General features: G+C 40.1%; 1 protein-coding gene across 2 annotated transcripts in view; it reads right to left on the bottom strand.

Annotated features, from left to right (window-relative positions):
* The window catches only part of LOC140205757 (heparan sulfate 2-O-sulfotransferase 1), a 174,003-nt gene that overhangs the window by 28,300 nt on the left and 127,076 nt on the right, over nucleotides 1-18,627 (bottom strand). For both annotated transcript variants that reach the window (XM_072273365.1, XM_072273366.1), the window contains exon 4: nucleotides 1,292-1,430. In XM_072273365.1, coding sequence (XP_072129466.1) covers nucleotides 1,292-1,430 — 139 coding nt within the window. The remainder of the gene's footprint in view (nucleotides 1-1,291; nucleotides 1,431-18,627) is intronic.

The following is an 18,627-nucleotide window of genomic DNA, read 5'->3' as shown; positions in this document are numbered from 1 at the left end:
TGCCTTAATGCAAGGAGCAGCATTTCCATCTCTGGCCTGGCAGATACGAGTTAATTCTAAATAAGCAGAGATCAAGTCTGGAACTTTCTGACCTATGTGACTGAACTGTTAAAAGTACTAAAGTCACAGTGCTTTCAAGCAAACCCAAATTTAATTTCCTTAATTTGTAGTAATATCCAAATGGAGTCATAAAACAAGTCATGTATTGCAAAGGAAATTAAAGAAAAACATGTCAAAGTATCAGATTAAGCAAAACATAAATATCATCACCGTGAATGGATTTCTTCTCTTCAGAATTCCTCTTTATGCAATCAGTTCAGTAGAGAAAGCATAGCAAGCAATGATAGTTATACAAAAAACATGATGGAAAAATTACTCTAGAAACAAATTAACTTGAAATTATAACCAGTAACATGATCGATGATACCTCTTAACTTGACTGAAATGATTTTCCTTCCCTACAGCTCACTTAAACAAAACAGAAGTAGTTTCCAGGATGTCATTCCAGCAAAGGCAAAAGATAAGTTTATTTTATTGTATTGCATCATTCCCAAGGCCCACATCAGACCTGACTCTCAAGATCAGAACTGAATTTGCAGAGATGTGATCCACAAGATTGGAACAATATCCATTTTCAGGCAAGTGAAAACCATAGAAAGATTGCAGAGGAGATTTACAAGGACGTTGCCTGGATTTGGGAGCGTGCCTCATGAGAATAGGTTGAGTGACCTTGGCCTTTTCTTCTTGGAGAAACAGAGGATGAGAGGTGACCTGATAGAGGTGTACAAGATAATGAGAGGCATTGATCTTGTGGATAGTCAGAGGCTTTTTCCCAGGGCTGAAATGGCTAGCACAAGAGGGCACAGTTTTAAGGTACTTGGAAGTAGGTACAGAGGAGATGTCAAGGGTAAGTTGTTTTTTTTTTAAACACAGAGAGTGGTGAGTGCGTGGAATGGGCTGCCAGCAACGGTGGTGGAAGCAGATACTATAGGGTGTTTTAAGGGACTCCTGGATAGGTACATGGAGTTTAGAAAAATAGAGGGCTATGGTTAAGCCTAGGTAATTTCTAAGGTAGGGACATGTTTGGCACAGTTTTGTGGACCAAAGGCCCTGTATTGTGCTGTAGGTTTTCTATGTTTCTAAGTAACTAAGTAAATTAAAACATTCTAACAATCAAGTTTGAAAACATCAAGCCACAGTATTCCACTCTTGCCCATTATATTTAGCTTTTAAAAATATTGATCCTCTGTGCTACTGTAAATATTACATTCACTGGCCTAAATAATTTTACCTTTTTATCTCCTTGTTTTCTTCTCTTTAGTCCTGGCCTGTAGTCATCACCAAAGCGTAGAAAATAGTAGTAGGACACTAATCTTTCAATCGGGTCTCGAATTACATTTACATATATGGGCTTCTTTTTCACTCCATACCTGCAAGTAATGCGTAGGAGAAATATTACATTGATAATTCAGTTTTTAATGTGAAGTAAATCTTCTGTACAATGATGAATAGAGAAACCTTCAATATTCCTGATAGGGTATATAGGTTTCATGATCAACAATTTTATCCTTGTGTAGCTGTACATGATCACAAAATACCACAGGTATAATCTTTAGTTGCTGCCAAATTACCCGATATTGCCTGCAGAACACTACAACTGTTATAATAGTCACCTGATCCCAAGTGATTATAATCCAGGTCAGATTTGCTCATTATACAGCCACAATGATAAAATGTCAAAACAGTTGGGTATCACAAATAAAAAATGATTATTTAGTCAAAATATCAGTAGACTGAAAAATTATTTTAAACTAGAATTTTGCATCTTGAAAGTAGACCATAGGCAAGAAAATAAAAACAGGCATTTGCTCACTGATCAGGCAAAATAATCTGAATCTCTCACGGACAATAAATCAGGGCCACTGCAGGCATTTGCTTTGAACGGCATTAATTTCTAGTGTATTAGCAATACTTTCTCTAAGTATTCTAAAATTAGTGCTGCATGCTCCATTATAATTCAAAATACCACTGTACTCCTTCATGGGATTCAAAAATTGTTGGGTCTGTACTTCTAATAAGAATTTCCTGCAGTCTATCAGAAAATAAATTTTAGCAGATTAAAGACGTAATGAACTGATGGAATAATCCAAAATCAAGTTAAAAAAGCTGCAGAAACAAATATGTGACTCCCTCTGATTATTTTACATAGAAATGGAAAATCTCAAATGCATACAGCATATAGCATCACAAATATTTCAAGGAAACTATGTGTCTGATACTCATTTCTACTGTATTACCCATCAGTTTTTGTAATCAATCCATCAACTGCAAAAATTGAAAGATATTTCAACTATTTGATGACAATAAGCAATCTGTTCAATAATCTGTTAAAACACTATCATCTACCCCCACTTCTCTACTACTTAACAAATGACTGCCTGCTTCTCCACCTACAATTGAGAAACTGGTCTGTATATATACAGCAGCCCTGTATAAACCTGTGAATAGATACTACACAGTAAATAGCAGAAGTACTTGGAATAGAAAAAAACTGTTTCTTCCCTGTAGGAAATACAATTCTAAAAGAAAATTTGTGCTATTTTTAGACTTGGAATCCATTTTTGAATTTAAATTAAAACCGATAATTATTCCATTAAAATCAATGTCCAAGATATAGATTAAAAATATTAGATTTACAGAAATGCTGCGCAAGTTAAAGGTGAACTACAAAATCAGAACATTCAAAAAATATTCTGAATTATTAAAGGTAACTAAATCCAAAATGCAATGCTTTTGAAAGCCTAAGGAAAAAAACATTTGTAATAAGTTGGACAATAGTTTTAAAAACTATTGTGGCAGATAATTTTAATAAAAACACAAGTTACAGGAACAGAATTGGACCACTTGGCCCATCGAGTCTTCTCCAGTATTCTATCATGGCTGATCAATTATCCCTCACAACCCTATTCACCTTCCTTCTTCTGTAACCTTTGATGTCCTGACTAATCAAGAATCTATCACCTTCCACTTTAAATATACCCAATGTCTTGGCGTCCACAGCTGTCTGTGGCAATGAATTCCACATTAACGAGTCACTAACATGAAGAGTCACTAAAATTACTATTGTCATGTGCTTCAATTAACTTTTTATGATTTTTGGGGTTACATACTTGGAAAATTCAAGAGACAGTTAATCCATTGTGATGACATCAGACCTAAGTAAACATCAACTTACTTTTGAGCTATATCAACTTAAAGCTAATGAACCCCAAGAGGTGGGATAGATTTTCCAACCAACATGCATTTTCTTCAATCATGCTGTATAATCACACTTAGAAGACTCCTGTGCAATTCTAAAGACTGTTCTTAGGGCAAGCCCCTGTTAAATTATCAGATCTACTTCCGAATAGTTTTATTCATGGGAGATTATCTAAAATACATGCAAGTTTAGAAAAAACATTTAAATTAGAAAACTATTTTCTATTTTGAGGAAGTGGCCATATGCATTAACTGGAAGCCTACCTTCTATCAAACTTATACCTACAGATCCCCAAATAATTTTTGCATTCACAGTGAAAGCAGCTACCCATGTTAAAAAAGATATAGTTAGTCTCAACACCAGCTATTTTATAGCTGTACAGGGAGACTATTGATCAACATCCACTTGGATTGCTTACTAACCATTCCATCTGGAACAGAGCAAGACATTTTACAAGAAAACTGAATTTAAATTACTGTTGACCCAGAATATTTCATTAGTCAGGCGAATTGCACTACAATTCATAGCCACTTTAAAAATTAGTATCCTTTACTAGGAAATTGCTTTCATAGGTAAATAATGTCACTTAGAATCACCAACAAAATGCACATTTATGTCCCATTTCTTGTTAGTCAAGAAGGCGGTCTGATATAATATAATGGAATGACAGCCAAGAACAACCACACTGGTTAGAGTCCAAAGTCACTCACCAGAATGAGATAAAGAGATTTGCTTTCTCGAAAACCATCAATAATCCAGATAATCACAATATTAGGAAAACATAGCACACACTTCTCAATTGCTTTCTTATTGAAGTAAATTGACATGACAATATAAAATGATAAGAGTGGTTATGGAAGTAGACTATTTGACCTGTTGTGCTCCTACTCACTGAGTTCCATGTTAGACAATATCACATTATTCCCTCTCACCAGGCCATGCACATTCTTTCCTTTTAGATTCTTTTGAATGCTATAATTGAAGCTCCACTATACCTCAGTTTGCAGCATCTGCAGATTTGGAAACTGTGTCCCATAAACGCCAATCCGAACTATGAATAAATAGCACTGATCCAAAGAAACTCCAAATCATATTTCTCTCCGGTCTAAATAAAACCTTTCACTATTGCTATTTCTTGTTTACTCTGCAAATTTGCTGGCCATGTTAATGCTATACTTTTTATTCCGAGGGCTTCACCGTTGATGACAAGCTTTGTATGGGATAGTAAATCAAACACCTGTGGCCATTAACTCATACCCTATCAGCTGCATTTCACTCAATGACCTATTATTTCATCCAAAAAACTCTTACAAAATTAGTTAAACACAACCAACAAGTCCACACTATCTGTCTCTAATCAATCCATACTTTGTCCAAACAACGGCCAATTCTGCTGTTGATTACTCTTTGTCTAATTACCCCATTAAGGATGAACCAACTGGTCTGTAGTTACAGTATAATCTTATTTTTAACAAATGTTTTTTTACACTTTTTTTGCTCTTTCTGTGCCATCCCTGAATCTTTAAGGTGTGTGGAAGACTGGGTCTCGGCAATTTCCCTTCTACTTCCTGCAGCAACCTAGGATGCACCCCACTTTTACTAGATTATTTATTCACTAATGTGTATACATGAACCTAGAAGTGAACTTAGGAGGTATAACTAATGTCTACAGACAAGAAAACTTTTGGCCTCAATGTTGTGGAATGCAATCTTTGGCTCCAAAACAGTGGAGAGTTGGTAAAATGGGCTGAGCCACTGAAGATGGAACCTAATCCCGCAAAATTTGAGTTAATGCACTTTGGGAGGATTAATAATAATTTCCACCGCTGTAAAATTGAGGTTCAATTCCCACTGCTGTTTGCAAGGGATCAGTACGTTCTCTCTATGATCATGTGGGTTTTCTCCGGATGCTCCAGTTTCCTCTCACATTCCAAAGATGTATGATTGAGGGTTAATAAATTGTGGGCATGCCATGTTGATGCTAGAAGCATAGTGACACTTGTGGGATGCCTCCAGCACATCCTCAATGCAGTTCACTGTATACTTCAACATACATGTGACAGAGCTAATCTTAAATCTTAATAAAGGTGGACATAGACATTGAGCCAGAATACCATGAGAAACAATGGGACCTTAGTGTACATATCCAAAGATCCCTGAAGGTGGAAGCATAGGAGATTAAGAGGTTAAAATAGCATACAGGAAACTAGGTACAAGATACATGAGAAACATTGTGTGACAACTTTAGTCAGGCCACAGTAAGTACTGTGTGCATTTCTGGCTCTTAAGAATGTTGTACAGTAGAGAGAGTGCAGAGAAGATTCACCAGATGATGGCTGGGATGAAGCAGTTATGAGACAGCACTGGAGAGGTTGAGAATGTTTGCACAGTTAGAGGCAAGCAACACAGAAACATAGACCATGCTGACCATCAAGCACTCTTTTTCACTGATCCAACACTACTTCCATTTCATTCTCCCCATATTCTCAACTCCCCCTCACCCCCCCCACCCCGGATACAAGAGATTCTGCCAATTCTGGAAATTCAGAGCAACACACACAAAATGCTGGAGGAACTCAGAAGGTCAAGCAGCATCTATGGAAATGAATAAACAGTCAACGTTTAGGGCTGAGACCCTTCTTCAGGACTGGAAACGAAGGGGAAAGAATCACAAAAGTGCAGATGCTGGAATCTGAAGCAAAACATATTGCACAAACAACAAATTCAGCCAAGATGCCTTTGGTGCTTTCCTCCAAGTCCTCCATACATATGCCGCCGCAAAACAAATTCCATAAAACATGTGATCCAGTTATTATCAGGATTAATAAACACAATTCTTATAAACTGTAAAGCATTAAGGCCTTCTCAAAAACCCCTGTGACACGTTACTTAAAGTACTTCACCAACCCAAAAAAAAACTCATTTATGTCATTCGGTTTCATGCTTGCTAACCAATCTTCCATCCACATTGCTTTGTTTCCTATGCCATGAGCTTTTATACTTTCAAATTATGCTTTGTGTGGCAAGTCCTATTGTAGTTACCAGTTCCTCTTTACCCATACCATTTGTTAACTTTTCCCCAAAGAGCTCCCAATAAAATGGTCAAACATAACTTCCCTTTCACAGAACTATATTGCTCTGTTAAAACACCTAACGATAGCTTTCAGCAGTTCCTTCATGTCTAAAGTTCACAATTGTCAAGAGGGAAGAAAAATCAATTGAACATAAAAAATAGAAACAAGGGTCGGCCACCTGGCCTGTCAAGACTGCTCTGCCATTCACCAGCTGATCTCGCCGTGGACGCAGTTCCACCTTCATGCCTTTTCCCCATACCCCTTAATTCCCCTATCATATGAAAATCTATCTAACTGTCTTAAAAATATAATGTGGGAGAAAATATAAATGGGGAGAAAATTCAAACATCAGAGGTACAAAAGGACTTAGGAGTCCTCATGCAAGACTCCCAGGAGATTAATTTACAGGTCGAGTTTGTGGTAAAGAAGGTAAATGCAGTGTTGGCATTCATTTCAAGGGGAATAAACTATAAAAGCAAGGATAAAATGCTAAGCCTTTGTAAGACACTAGTCAGGCCACACATGGAGTATTGTCAACAGCTTTGGGCTCCATATCTCCGAAAGGATGTGTTGTCATTGGAGACAATCCAGAGGAAGTTCATGAGGGGTTAACATATGAGGAATGCTTGGCAGCTTTGGACCTGTACTCACTGGAATTTAGAAGAACACGGGGTCTATCCCATTGAAACCTACCAAATGTTGAAAGGACTAGCTCAGGTGGATTTGGAGAGGATGTTTCCTAAGGTAGGGGTGTCCAGAACTAGAGGGCACAGCCTCAAAATTGAGGGACTTTTGACCCTTTAGAAGAGAATTAAGGATGAAATCTTTTAGCCAGAGAGTAGTGAATCTGTGGAACGCTCTGCCACAGACAGCTGTGGACTGTGGGTATATTTAAAGTGAAAATTGATAGTTTCCTGATTGGTCAGGGCATCAAAGGTTATGGCGAGAAGGTGTATGGGGTTGAGTAGTATCTAGGATCAGCCATGATGGAATAATGGACCAGACTCAATGGGCTGAATGGCCTAATTCTGCTTCTATGTCTTATGGTCTAATGAGCTAGACTTTACTGCTTCTTGGACAGAGGTTTCTATAGATTCATTCTCTGGAAAAACCAGTTCCTCCTCATCTCCATCTCAAATCTTCTCCCCTGAAGCTGTAGTCTCACTGGCTAGCTGACATAACTTTCCAGCCTCTATCTTATCTAACTCTTTTATAATTTTATATTTTTCTATAAGAATCGCTCCCATTCTTCTGAATTCTAGCAAGTATAGTCCCAGGTGACTCAATCACTCCCCATAGACTAACCCCCCTCATGTCCAGAATGAACCTGGTGAACCTCCTCAGCATCTCCTCCAAAGTCAGTATATCTTTCCTAAAATAAGGAAGCTAGAACTGCATGCAGTACTCCAAGTGAGGCCTCACCAGTACCCCTTGTGCAGTAGCAGCATAATAACCCTACTCTTAAATTCAATTCATCTAGCACTGAAGGCCAACATTCCATTTGCCTTCTTGATAACCTGTTGCACCTGCAAACTAATCTTTGGCAATTCATGCACCAGCACTCAAAAGTACTTCTGCACAACAGCATGCTGTAATCTCCCACCATTTAAATATTAATTCAATCTATTTCTTCTTCCAAAGTGGATGACTTTCACATTAACCAACATTGTATGCCATCTGCCAGACCTTTGCCACCTCACTTAACCTATCTATATCTTTTTGCAGACTGTACACATCTGCTGCACAATTTGCTTTCCCACTCAATTTAGTATCATTGGCAAACTTGGATACACTGCACTCTCTGTGTTCTCTTCAAATCGTTAATGTATATTGTGAAAAGTTCCAGGCCTAGCAGTGGACCCTGCTGCATTCCACTCAGAACTGACCACCAACTAGAGAAATGCCCATTTATCCTAATGCTCCCTACCTTGCACAGGTTAATCAACCCTCTATGTTAATATATTAACCCCAACCCCACAGCATCCTAATCTTATGGATAAGTCTTATGAGGCACCTTTATCGAATATCTCTGGAAATCTAAGTACACAGCATCCACCTGTTCCCCTCTATCTTAGGAATTCCCTATGTCCTCAAAAAAGTTAGGTTTGTCACACAGAACTTGCCCTTCCTGAAGGAATTCTGTGATTGCCTGATTGGATTATTTCTATCCAGATGTCTCATTATTTCTTCCTTAGTGATAGCTCCAAGCATTTTCCTGACTGCAGACATTAAGCTAATTGGCCTATAACTACCTGCCTTTACCCATGTCCTTTGTTAAGCAGTGGCATGATACTCCTGTCTTCCAATCCACCAGGACCTGCCCAGAATCCAGAGTGTTTTGGTAAATTTGCCTTGAAGAGGTATCCTCCTTGATAAACAGAAGGTCTCACCTTGCAAATAAAGAAATGCAAATAGAATTTTACATTAACACTTTTTGGGAAATAGGACTTCAAAGAACTTGCTCCAGGCCATTGTCAAACTTCATCCCTTCATGAATGTTTACAATAATGACCCTCCTTCTCAAACATCAAGCTCTATAAGACCTACCGATGCTCACCACTAAAATGGAGGCGAGAAGGCTGCAACTAGCGGGAAACTGTCTAAGCCACCCCGAGCTACGTGCCAGCCTGGTCATCATATGGGAGCCCAAGCACGGGAGGATGAACCCTGGGCGCCCTCTCAAGACTATGGTCAACACACTCCTAGAAGACAGCGGCGCGGCTGATATAGATGAACTGAACACACTGATGAGGGAGAGGGAGAAGTGGAGAGTCCGTCATCGTGCCTGACGCCGGCCCCCTAGGCCTGAGTCGACGAAGTAGTAGTTCTCAAACACTTAAGCATCTGCTCCTAGAATATCTGATACTAAAAATTACTTTGCGATTTCAGTGATTAATACCTGTGACAATAAAGTGCACATGAAGGACGTTCTTCTTGGAATGAGGCACACATTCCTTCAATATATTTTAACTAAGGATTAGTTTCTCTTAAACATTTCAGCATTCTGCAGCCTACAGCATACAGGTGCACCAGAAATTGCTGATAAAAGATGCTTTCCTTTAAATAATCAAGCCACTAATTTTCTTAATTAAACCTCTCATTATTAAATCATTGAACATTTGGCTGAGTCGCAGCAACATAATTTTCTCAAGTTCTTGACCCCAATCAATCGACTATTTATTTTTCATAGATCAGAATCAGGCTTAATATCAACAGTATATTTTGAGAAATTCGTTGACTTTGTGGCTGCAATACAATGCAATATGTAATGATAGAGAAAAAACTGAATTACAGGAAGTATAATATATATATTACACAATTATATAAATATTATATAGATCAACTACAAGATCCAACGGCCAAGAAAGCAGTGCTGCAAAGCTTCATGTAGAGCGAAGGGTGTGACAAGACACAGAAGGCATTATGGCTCTCCACTGCAGCCAAGGAAGTATCCAGTCGTGATGATTTTTTGTACCAAGATTTTGGAGGGAGAGGGAGCGGAACTGCCCCAGTGCAACGGCTTTTTCACTATACAACTCGTCCCACTCAGGTTTTCATCAGCGTCGGAAAATGACAGACAACCAAAACATACACACGTTAAATTAAATAAGTAGTGCCAAAAATAGAAGTACAAAAGTGGTGAGGTGGTGTCCATGGGTTCAACGTCCATTCAGAAATCAGATGGTAGACGGGAAGAAGCTGTTCTTGAATCACTGAGTATGTGGCTTCAGGCTCTAGTACCTCCTTCCTGATGGTAGCAATGAGAGCAAGGCATGACCTGGGTGACGGGGGTCCTTCAATGATAGATGATGGATGCCACCTTTTTGAGACCTCGCTCCTTGGATGTCCTGGATACTATGGATGCTAGCTCCGAATCCATGACTGCCACCAGCAAGGATAAAATCTGTACGGTTTTATTGTGGATTTGTTGGGTCGGAAGGGTGCATTACTCTTTTTTGGTTTCATTTAGATATATGGCAAAAATCAAAATGCACAGCAAGCCTATGTGGCCAGATGTTGACACTGTGGTCCGGTCAATAATCTGACCCCACCATACTAAATATTATTGGTACAGTCCACAAATGGCAGCGTTTCAAGAGGCTGGGTAATAAACCCCCCTTCTCTGGAGCAGGGGAGTGTAACTACTGTTTGGTTCAATGAGGTCAAAGTCCCACCTGATGATTAAGTTCTGCTGTAAATGGCAAACACTCCAAGAGTTCTGCTTCATAACTTAAACTTCTCAAGTATGTCACAGAAGTATTTCATAAAGTTCTTAAAAGGGATAAAGAAAAAAAGATCAGACAACATGCACAAAATGCTGATGAACTCAGTTTTACTTTTTGCAAAATGATCAGACAGGTTTTTCTTGGAAGATTTTCAGTGAAATCTATTTTGTTGGTCAGTAAACAGGATCTCCATATAAACACTGATATTTGAGTATGCAGCAAGGGAACTGACTCAGACTTTTCATTACCATGTTCAATTTTATTGGAGCTCTTACACTTGAGCTGTTGGTGTCAATTAACTCTCATGAACAGATCGGGAATGTCAAAATAGTTGGCTCCTCAAAAGCTACTTTGAACTGGTCACTTCAGCATGATGAAAATGGCTCTAATCACCCAATGACTGTCAAAACCTGCAGTTCTCAATTACTCTGTCATCAACTGAGCATAGCCTTTAAATAAAGTAATCCTCAGACCTTAGGGCCACAGTAACTTCAAACTCACACACTTTCAGGGCTAAGTAAAGATCTGAACTAGACAAGCCCAGAGTGCTCCAAGGATGGGTTATTTTTGACCAAATCATTGTGAACCCAACAAATGTAGATAATTCAGCATAATTACCTGTCCCTGGCTGATCCTGAAGCCTCTATTGCTCTTCCTACTGAAGCACTGGGCTGGATGCCCGTTTGATTTCAATATTTAAGAGATTTCCTGATGTGTTATAACAACTATATGCGTTATTACAACACACTATGTGGATTGTTCACAATGCAACCCATGTACAGCGAGGCTTAGGCTAGTACAGTTAATGACAATTGACCAGAATATGATTGAGTTCCTTGGGCACTGTTGTAGCTGTGGAATATCCTAAAATACCAGCCTCAGCAAATGCATGGCCAATCCATGCATAAATCAGTGTCCATTTTCTAAGTTATGGGGACCCAAGAATTTGAGATATTGATAACAGTGCAATTGTTAGAAATGACCACTGACCAACAATCACATTGTATATGCTAGTTACTGGCCAAGCCTTGACGTATTCTGGACTTTGCTGCATGCAGATACCGACTTTTTCATCTGTCAAATTGAACCATGCAATCATCACTGGACAACCACATTTCAAAGAGGATATATCATTGAAGCAATTAAAGATTGCTGAACTGGGGATTCGGTTGTAACAAAATTCTTGATTAAAAGATTTTGTTCCTGTATTTCCCTGTAGACCTGATCCTCTCTGACTTCAAGGTGGTTCCAAGTTAATCTGACCATATCAAGGGCAGTGAATCTCATTTCACCTCATGAATCTGTCTTCATGGTCTGCTATTGATGGATTGTATATTCAGCTAGATGGTTGAAAACATCAACCTGGTAAATGTTACAGTACTGGGCTGGGAACCTGGCCTGGGTAATGGCATCATGAAATGGTTCGCTTCAGAGGCTGAAGTAATTACTGAAGTAATGATAACATATAATGTGGCTAATTCACACAAACAATTGGAGCTTGAGATGTGAAACTGTAAAAATAGATTAATGAGCCAGGTGTCAGTACATTATGAACTTACTGTATGAGGCAGTTTAACATGATTTAGGTAGGATCACTGAGTCTACAGCTCAAAACCAATTAAGGCAGAATAAATTTCCAGTTTAGAGAATAAGAAATAACAAAAATAGCTAAAACTCATAATTTACAAACATGTTAATCAGATTGGCATTATTCTGAAAAGTGTGTAATTGCGTATAGTCATTATCTCGCTAATGTTATGTAATTGATAGTTTTTTAACAATCTACAATCAACAGTGTGGTGCAACACTGCCCCCTACTGGTGTGGGAGCATAATACAAACAGTTGAAAGGTCTTCAGAAAGTCATCAGACATCATGTAAACAAGAGGAATTCTGCAGATGCTGGAAATTCAAGCAACACCCATCAAAGTTGCTGGTGAACGCAGCAGGCCAGGCAGCATCTGTAGGAAGAGGTACAGTCGACGTTTCAGGCCGAGACCCTTCAAGACATCATTTTGTGGTGGTTTTGCACATTTTGACAACTATAGGCTAACATTTTATTTTGTTTAGTATTTTGGACAGTTTACATGAACAGTAATCAGAGCAGACTTGTCCTGAAGGTATCCGACCTCTGAATGGGTAGATTCATACTTGCTTCCAGCTTCTGACAATAATAGAATAGAGATACAAGAAAGAAGTAGTTGAACTAACACCTTGAGCCTTTCCTGCCATTCAAGATGATTATGGCTCACCTGCCTCAATTATTCTTCTGTGCTAGCTTCTCATAACCCTGTATTCCCTCACCTTTCGAAAATATACTTATCTCAGTTTTAAATACCTTCAATACTATAGCCTCCAAAAGTCTCTGTAGAGAATTCTGTTTTAAGTCTTGTATCTATATCATCTTGTTTAAGATGCTCCCACAAGTGAAAACGTCTTAGCATCTACCATGTCAAGGGACCAACATTCTCACCCTCATTCTAGGATTACACATGATAACCTACATTCTTTTAAACTGCAAAAAAAAAACAAATACAGATCAAACTATTTTAGCCTCTCATTCCAGGGAATGGCCCAGTGCAGGGGTTCCCAATCTTTTTTATGCCATGGGCCACCACCTTTAACTGAGGGGTTTGTAGACCCCAGGTTGGGAAATTCTGGCCTAGAGAATCCCGATAAAATGTGACCAATTCCTTTCTTAAAAACAGCATGCCTCACCAACATGTACAACTGTATCATTACTTCTGGTTTCTGGTCCAACCCCTTGACTACACACGTACCCATTTATCCTTCTGATTACTTGCTGCACCTGCAAACTTCGTGATTACAGTCACAGAATCAGTTATAAAACATAAGAACAGGCCCGCTGGCCTAACTCACCCATGCCAATGAAAATACCTGCCTGACCTTGTCCCATATCCCTTAGGGCCTAACTGTTTTTATGCCATGGACCAATACCTTTAAGCAAGAGGTCTGTGGACCCCAGGTTGGGAACCCCTGCTCTACACCTTTTCTATTCATGTACCTGCCCAAATATCTTTTAAACATAATAATTGCAATTGCCACTACGGCTCCCTCAAAGTACCTACTGCCCCCTGTGAGGAAAACCCTGCCCCTCTGGACCCCTTTAAATTTTTCCCCTCTCACTTTAAATCTATCTTTAGTTTTAGATTCCCATGCCTTAGAAAAAGGACTGATTACCCAATTTATCTACTCCCCTCAAGACTTTATATACTTCTGTAAGATCACCCCACAGCTTTCTATGCTCCAGGGCAAAAAGTACCAGCCTATCATCAAGCTTCTTAGAACTCAAGCACTCCAGCCTCAGTAAGATCCTCTGCACCCTTTCCAACTTAATGACATCCTTCCTATAGCTGGGTGACCAGTCTGCACATCATAAGGTTCTGATTTCCTTCAGAACACCCCTTCCCAAAACAGATACTGCACACCCCACTAAGTCCCTCCAGCAGATTTTATATTGTTCCGGATTCCAGCATTTGCAGTCTCCTGTTCCTTCACCAGACTGCTACCAGATACCTTATTTATTCTGGTACTACTTCCGCATTGTTTCCTATACCCCTCCTGCTGTCCTCACCTTTTCAAAAAAATTAGCCAAGACGAAAGCTTTCTTCAGGAGATTCCTTTACTTGTGAGAAGCTATTACTGTAGGGTTAAACTCACCTCCACGTCTTTTACAGTTGGGATTGCCAACTTTCTCACTCCCAAATAAGGGACAAAAGTAGCAGTCAAATCCTGACGAAGGGTCCCAGCCCGAAACGTTGACTGTACCTCTTCCTATAGATGCTGCCTGGCCTGCTGCATTCACCAGCATTTTTTGTGTGTGCTGACAGGACACTTGTGTTTACCCCGAGAAAGACTACCATGACCATGAATCCTTGCACAGGCACCAGTGTGCGCATGCATGACGTGTGCATATGTGACATGCGCATGCGCGTACGTGCTGATTTTTTTTCCAAATATTGGTTTTGGCTTAATCTTCCCAACTACACTGTATATACATTATTTCTACTTTATATAGGCTGTGTATTTATATCATTCCTGCTCTTACTATATGTTAGAGTTAGTTTAGGTTTTATGTGTTATTTGGTATGATTTGGTAGGTTATTTTTTGGGTCTGGGAACGCACAAAAATTTTTCCCATATAAATTAATGGTAATTGCTTCTACGCTTTACGCCATTTCGGCACGAAAGGTTTCACAGGAACACTCTACCTTAGTGAGGGAAATACGAGACAAGGGCGGTACCGTATGGGACAAACCAATTTAACCTAATATATGGGATGAACTGGCAAATACGGGTCAGTTGGCAACCCTATGTTCAAGTTCAACAGTGTGTGACAGGGAATGAGGAAAGGTTCAGCTGACTCATATTGTTTCCTCGCGGCCTGGTAGCTCATGCTTTGCGGCCCGGTGGTTGGGGACCACTGCTTTACGCCATTTCGGCACGAAAGGTATCATAGGAACGCTCTACCTTAGAGGGGAAATAGGGACAAGGGCGGTCCCGTATGGGACAAACCAATTTAGCCTAATATACGGGATGTCCCTGCAAATACGGGACAGTTGGCAACCCTATGTTCAAGTTCAACAGTGCGTGACAGGGAACAAGGAAAGGTGCAGCTGACTCATATCGTTTCCTCATGCTTTGCGGCCTGGTGGTTGGGGACCGCTGATCTATTCCACCAAGTCCTGACTTGTGCTGTCCCTTTCGTGATCAAGGCACAACTGAAAGTATGCCATCAAAGGCTTTTGCTTGACCAGTTTGTGGAGCTTCATTCCCAACTTCGTTAGCAGTCACCAGAATTAGCAAGGGACACAGTGCAGGACTGAGTGTACTAAATGCTGCATTTATTAAGTGCTGACTTAGAACTGGCTTATTATTGTCACATATACTGAGATACAGTGAAAAGCTTATCTTGCATACTGTTCACACAGATCAATTTGTCACACTGAGATACCACAAGGCAAAACAATAACATATGCAGAACAAAATTTTAGTTGGAGAAAGTGCAGTAGAGGTAGACAATAAAGTGCAAGATCATCATCCCCACAATCCTGATTGAGAAGTTACAGAACCTGAGCCTCTGCACCTTCCTCTGCAATTGGATCCTCGACTTCCTAACCAGAAGACCACAATCTACGTGGATGGGTGATAATTTAGCCTCCTCATTGACAAGCAACACCGGTGTACCTCAGGAGTGTTGTGCTTAGCCCACTGCTCTACTCTCTATATACACATGCCTGTGTGGCTAATCATAGCTCAAATACTATCTATAAACTTGCTGATGATACAACCATTGTTGGTAGAATCTCAGGCGGTACAGGAGTGAGATATGCCAACTAGTGGAGAGGTGCCACAGCAACAACCTGGTACTCAAGGTCAGTAAGACAAAATAGCTGGTTGTGGACTTCAGGAAGCGTAAGACGAAGGAACACATACCGATCCTCATAGACAGATCAGAAGTGGAGAGGTGAGCAGTTTCAAGTACCTGGGTGTCAAGATCTCTGAAGATCTAACCCAGTCACAACATATCGATGTAGATATAAAGAAGGCAAGACAGTGACTATACTTCATTAGGAGTTTGAAGAGATTTGGCATGTCAACAAATACACTCAAAAACTTCTATAGTTGTACTGTGGAGAGCATTCTGACAGGCTGCATCACTGTCTGGTGTGGTGGGGGGGGGGGCGCTACTGCACAGGACTGAAAGAAGCTGCAGGAGGTTGTAAATCTAGTCAGCTCCATCTTGGGTACTAGCCTACAAAGTACCCAGGACATTTTCAGGGAGTGGTGTCTCAGAAAGGCAGCGTCCATTATTAAGGACCTCCAGCACCCAGGGCGTGCCCTTTTCTCACTGTTACCATCAGGTAGGAGGTACAGAAGCCTGAAGGCACACACTCAGCAATTCAGGAACAGCTTCTTCCCCTCTGCCATTCCAAAATGGACATTGCATCCTTGAACACTATCTTTTTTTAAATATACAATATTTCTGTTTTTTGCATGTTTTTTTAATCTATTCAATATATGCAATTGATTTACTTGTTTATTATTATTTTTATTTTATTTATTATTTTTTTGTCTTCTAGATTATGTATTGCATTGAACTGCTGCTGCTAAGATAACAAACTTCACATCACATGCCAGTGATAATAAAATTGATTCTGATTCATAACAAGATAGATTGAGAGTCAAGAGTCCATCTTATTATCCTGGGGAACCATTCAATCGTCCTATATTATCCGGGTAGAAGCTGTCTTTGAAGCTGGTGATATGTAATTTGAGGCTTTCGTATCTTGCACCCAGTAAGAGATAGAATATCCGGAGTGAATATCCGAGGCAGCGAGAGATATAGACAGAGTCCAGGGAGTTGAGGCCAGTTTCAGTAATATGCTGAGTTGTATCCACAACTTACCGCACTTTCTTTTAGTCATGGGCATAATCAAGGTGTGATGCATCAAGACAGGATGCTTTCCATGCTGCAGCAATAAAAATTGATAAAGACTGATATGAGGAAATGCCCAAATCCTTTAACCTCTTGACAAAGTAGATTTGGCATCTATGTGGTTGGACAGGACAAGCCATTGGTGATGTTCACTCCAAGGAACTTGAAGCTCTCAACCCTCAGCGCAGTTGATGGAGACAGGAGCATGGGTGCCACCTGCTTTCTGATCACAGTGACCAGCTGTTTTGTTTTGCTGGCATTGAGGGAAAGATTGTCATGACACCATATTCATTGATTGTGGGCTTCGCACCTGTTTGAGGTGGGATTAAACTGCCATCGGGATATCTGGTGAATTCCTGTGGCCGGTAGTATGGGTGACACTTCACTGTTTGTTATTCTAAGTTGTGTGAGCAGGAGTTCACCCAAACTGTCACATCCAAGCACCCCGAGGTGTTGATTAAGAAGCAGACCCCTCACCTCTAATTTTGCCGAAGATGCAATACAGTCCATCTGGTGAATTGAGAAGCCCTTAGCCTGTAAGCCATGTTTCAGTGATATTTAGCACACAACAATCCAGGTAATTTTCTCCTTAGTTCATCAACGTAGCTCTTGATGGCCTGGACATTAGCTAGTAATATACTGGGGAGGATGATCTTGGACCCATGTTGTTTCGGCCTCACCTTCAGCCCAGCCCTCTTACCACCCTTCCTAAGCAAGTCACTGCTTCTCATTGTTACTGTAAGTCCTTAAGTAGAGCCACTCGGACTGGATAGCAAGTGACTGCTTAAGGACAAACCTGGAATGGATTCATCTGGCACGTAAGGTAAGTTGTTGTTCACATACAGGTCTGAAGGTCTTGAAAAGGAGGGGCATGTCCCAGTGGGGACATCTAGAGGAGCAGGTCCATACCATTTTTTATTATTTAATACAATTAAATTGCTGTTGAGCTCCCTCAGCTTGTAGTTGTAAGTTAACGACATTGATAGCATTAAATTAGGCACACACAATATTGCTCATCACATCTGGTCTCCCTGAGCATAGATGGCTAACTGGTTCCTGGAAGTCTAGGAAGTGGGTGAGAAATGGATGAACTCTTAAGTTTAGAAAGAGCAGAGGTGGTTTCATTTAAGATATTAAAAATTCTTATCTTTGCTAGACTGAAGCAGGGATGATATCTCATTTGGTTGAGGAATGTAGTATCAGAGTCAGTTTCAAAGAAGAGGTTGGTCATTATGAAGTGGGACGTGAGAATGTTGTTTTAAACAAACCAAGGAAACCTTGAAACCAATGGATAGAGTGAATGCTTGCAGACCGTTCCCCCCACAGACTGGGCAAGATGAGAACTAGTGATCACATAGCAGGTTTAGTGTGAAAGATGAAATATTTAAGGGGAACTGGAGGGGAAACCTCTTCACTTACAGGGTGCTGAGCATATGAAACAAATGGTAGGTGCAAGTTCAATTTAACACTTAAAGGAAGTTTTGATAGGCACATGGATGAAAGAGGGGAAATAACAGCTATACATAGCCCTGATGTAGGTAGATGAGACAGAATACCAGGCTGGCATGGACTAGATGGTCTGAGGGGCCTATTTCTGTGCTGTAGTGCT

This window comes from Mobula birostris, chromosome 12 (genome assembly GCF_030028105.1).
Source record: "Mobula birostris isolate sMobBir1 chromosome 12, sMobBir1.hap1, whole genome shotgun sequence".
NCBI lineage: Eukaryota > Metazoa > Chordata > Chondrichthyes > Myliobatiformes > Myliobatidae > Mobula > Mobula birostris.
Note: the sequence above shows the minus strand (reverse complement) of the source record. Positions and strands in the feature narration are given on the sequence as shown.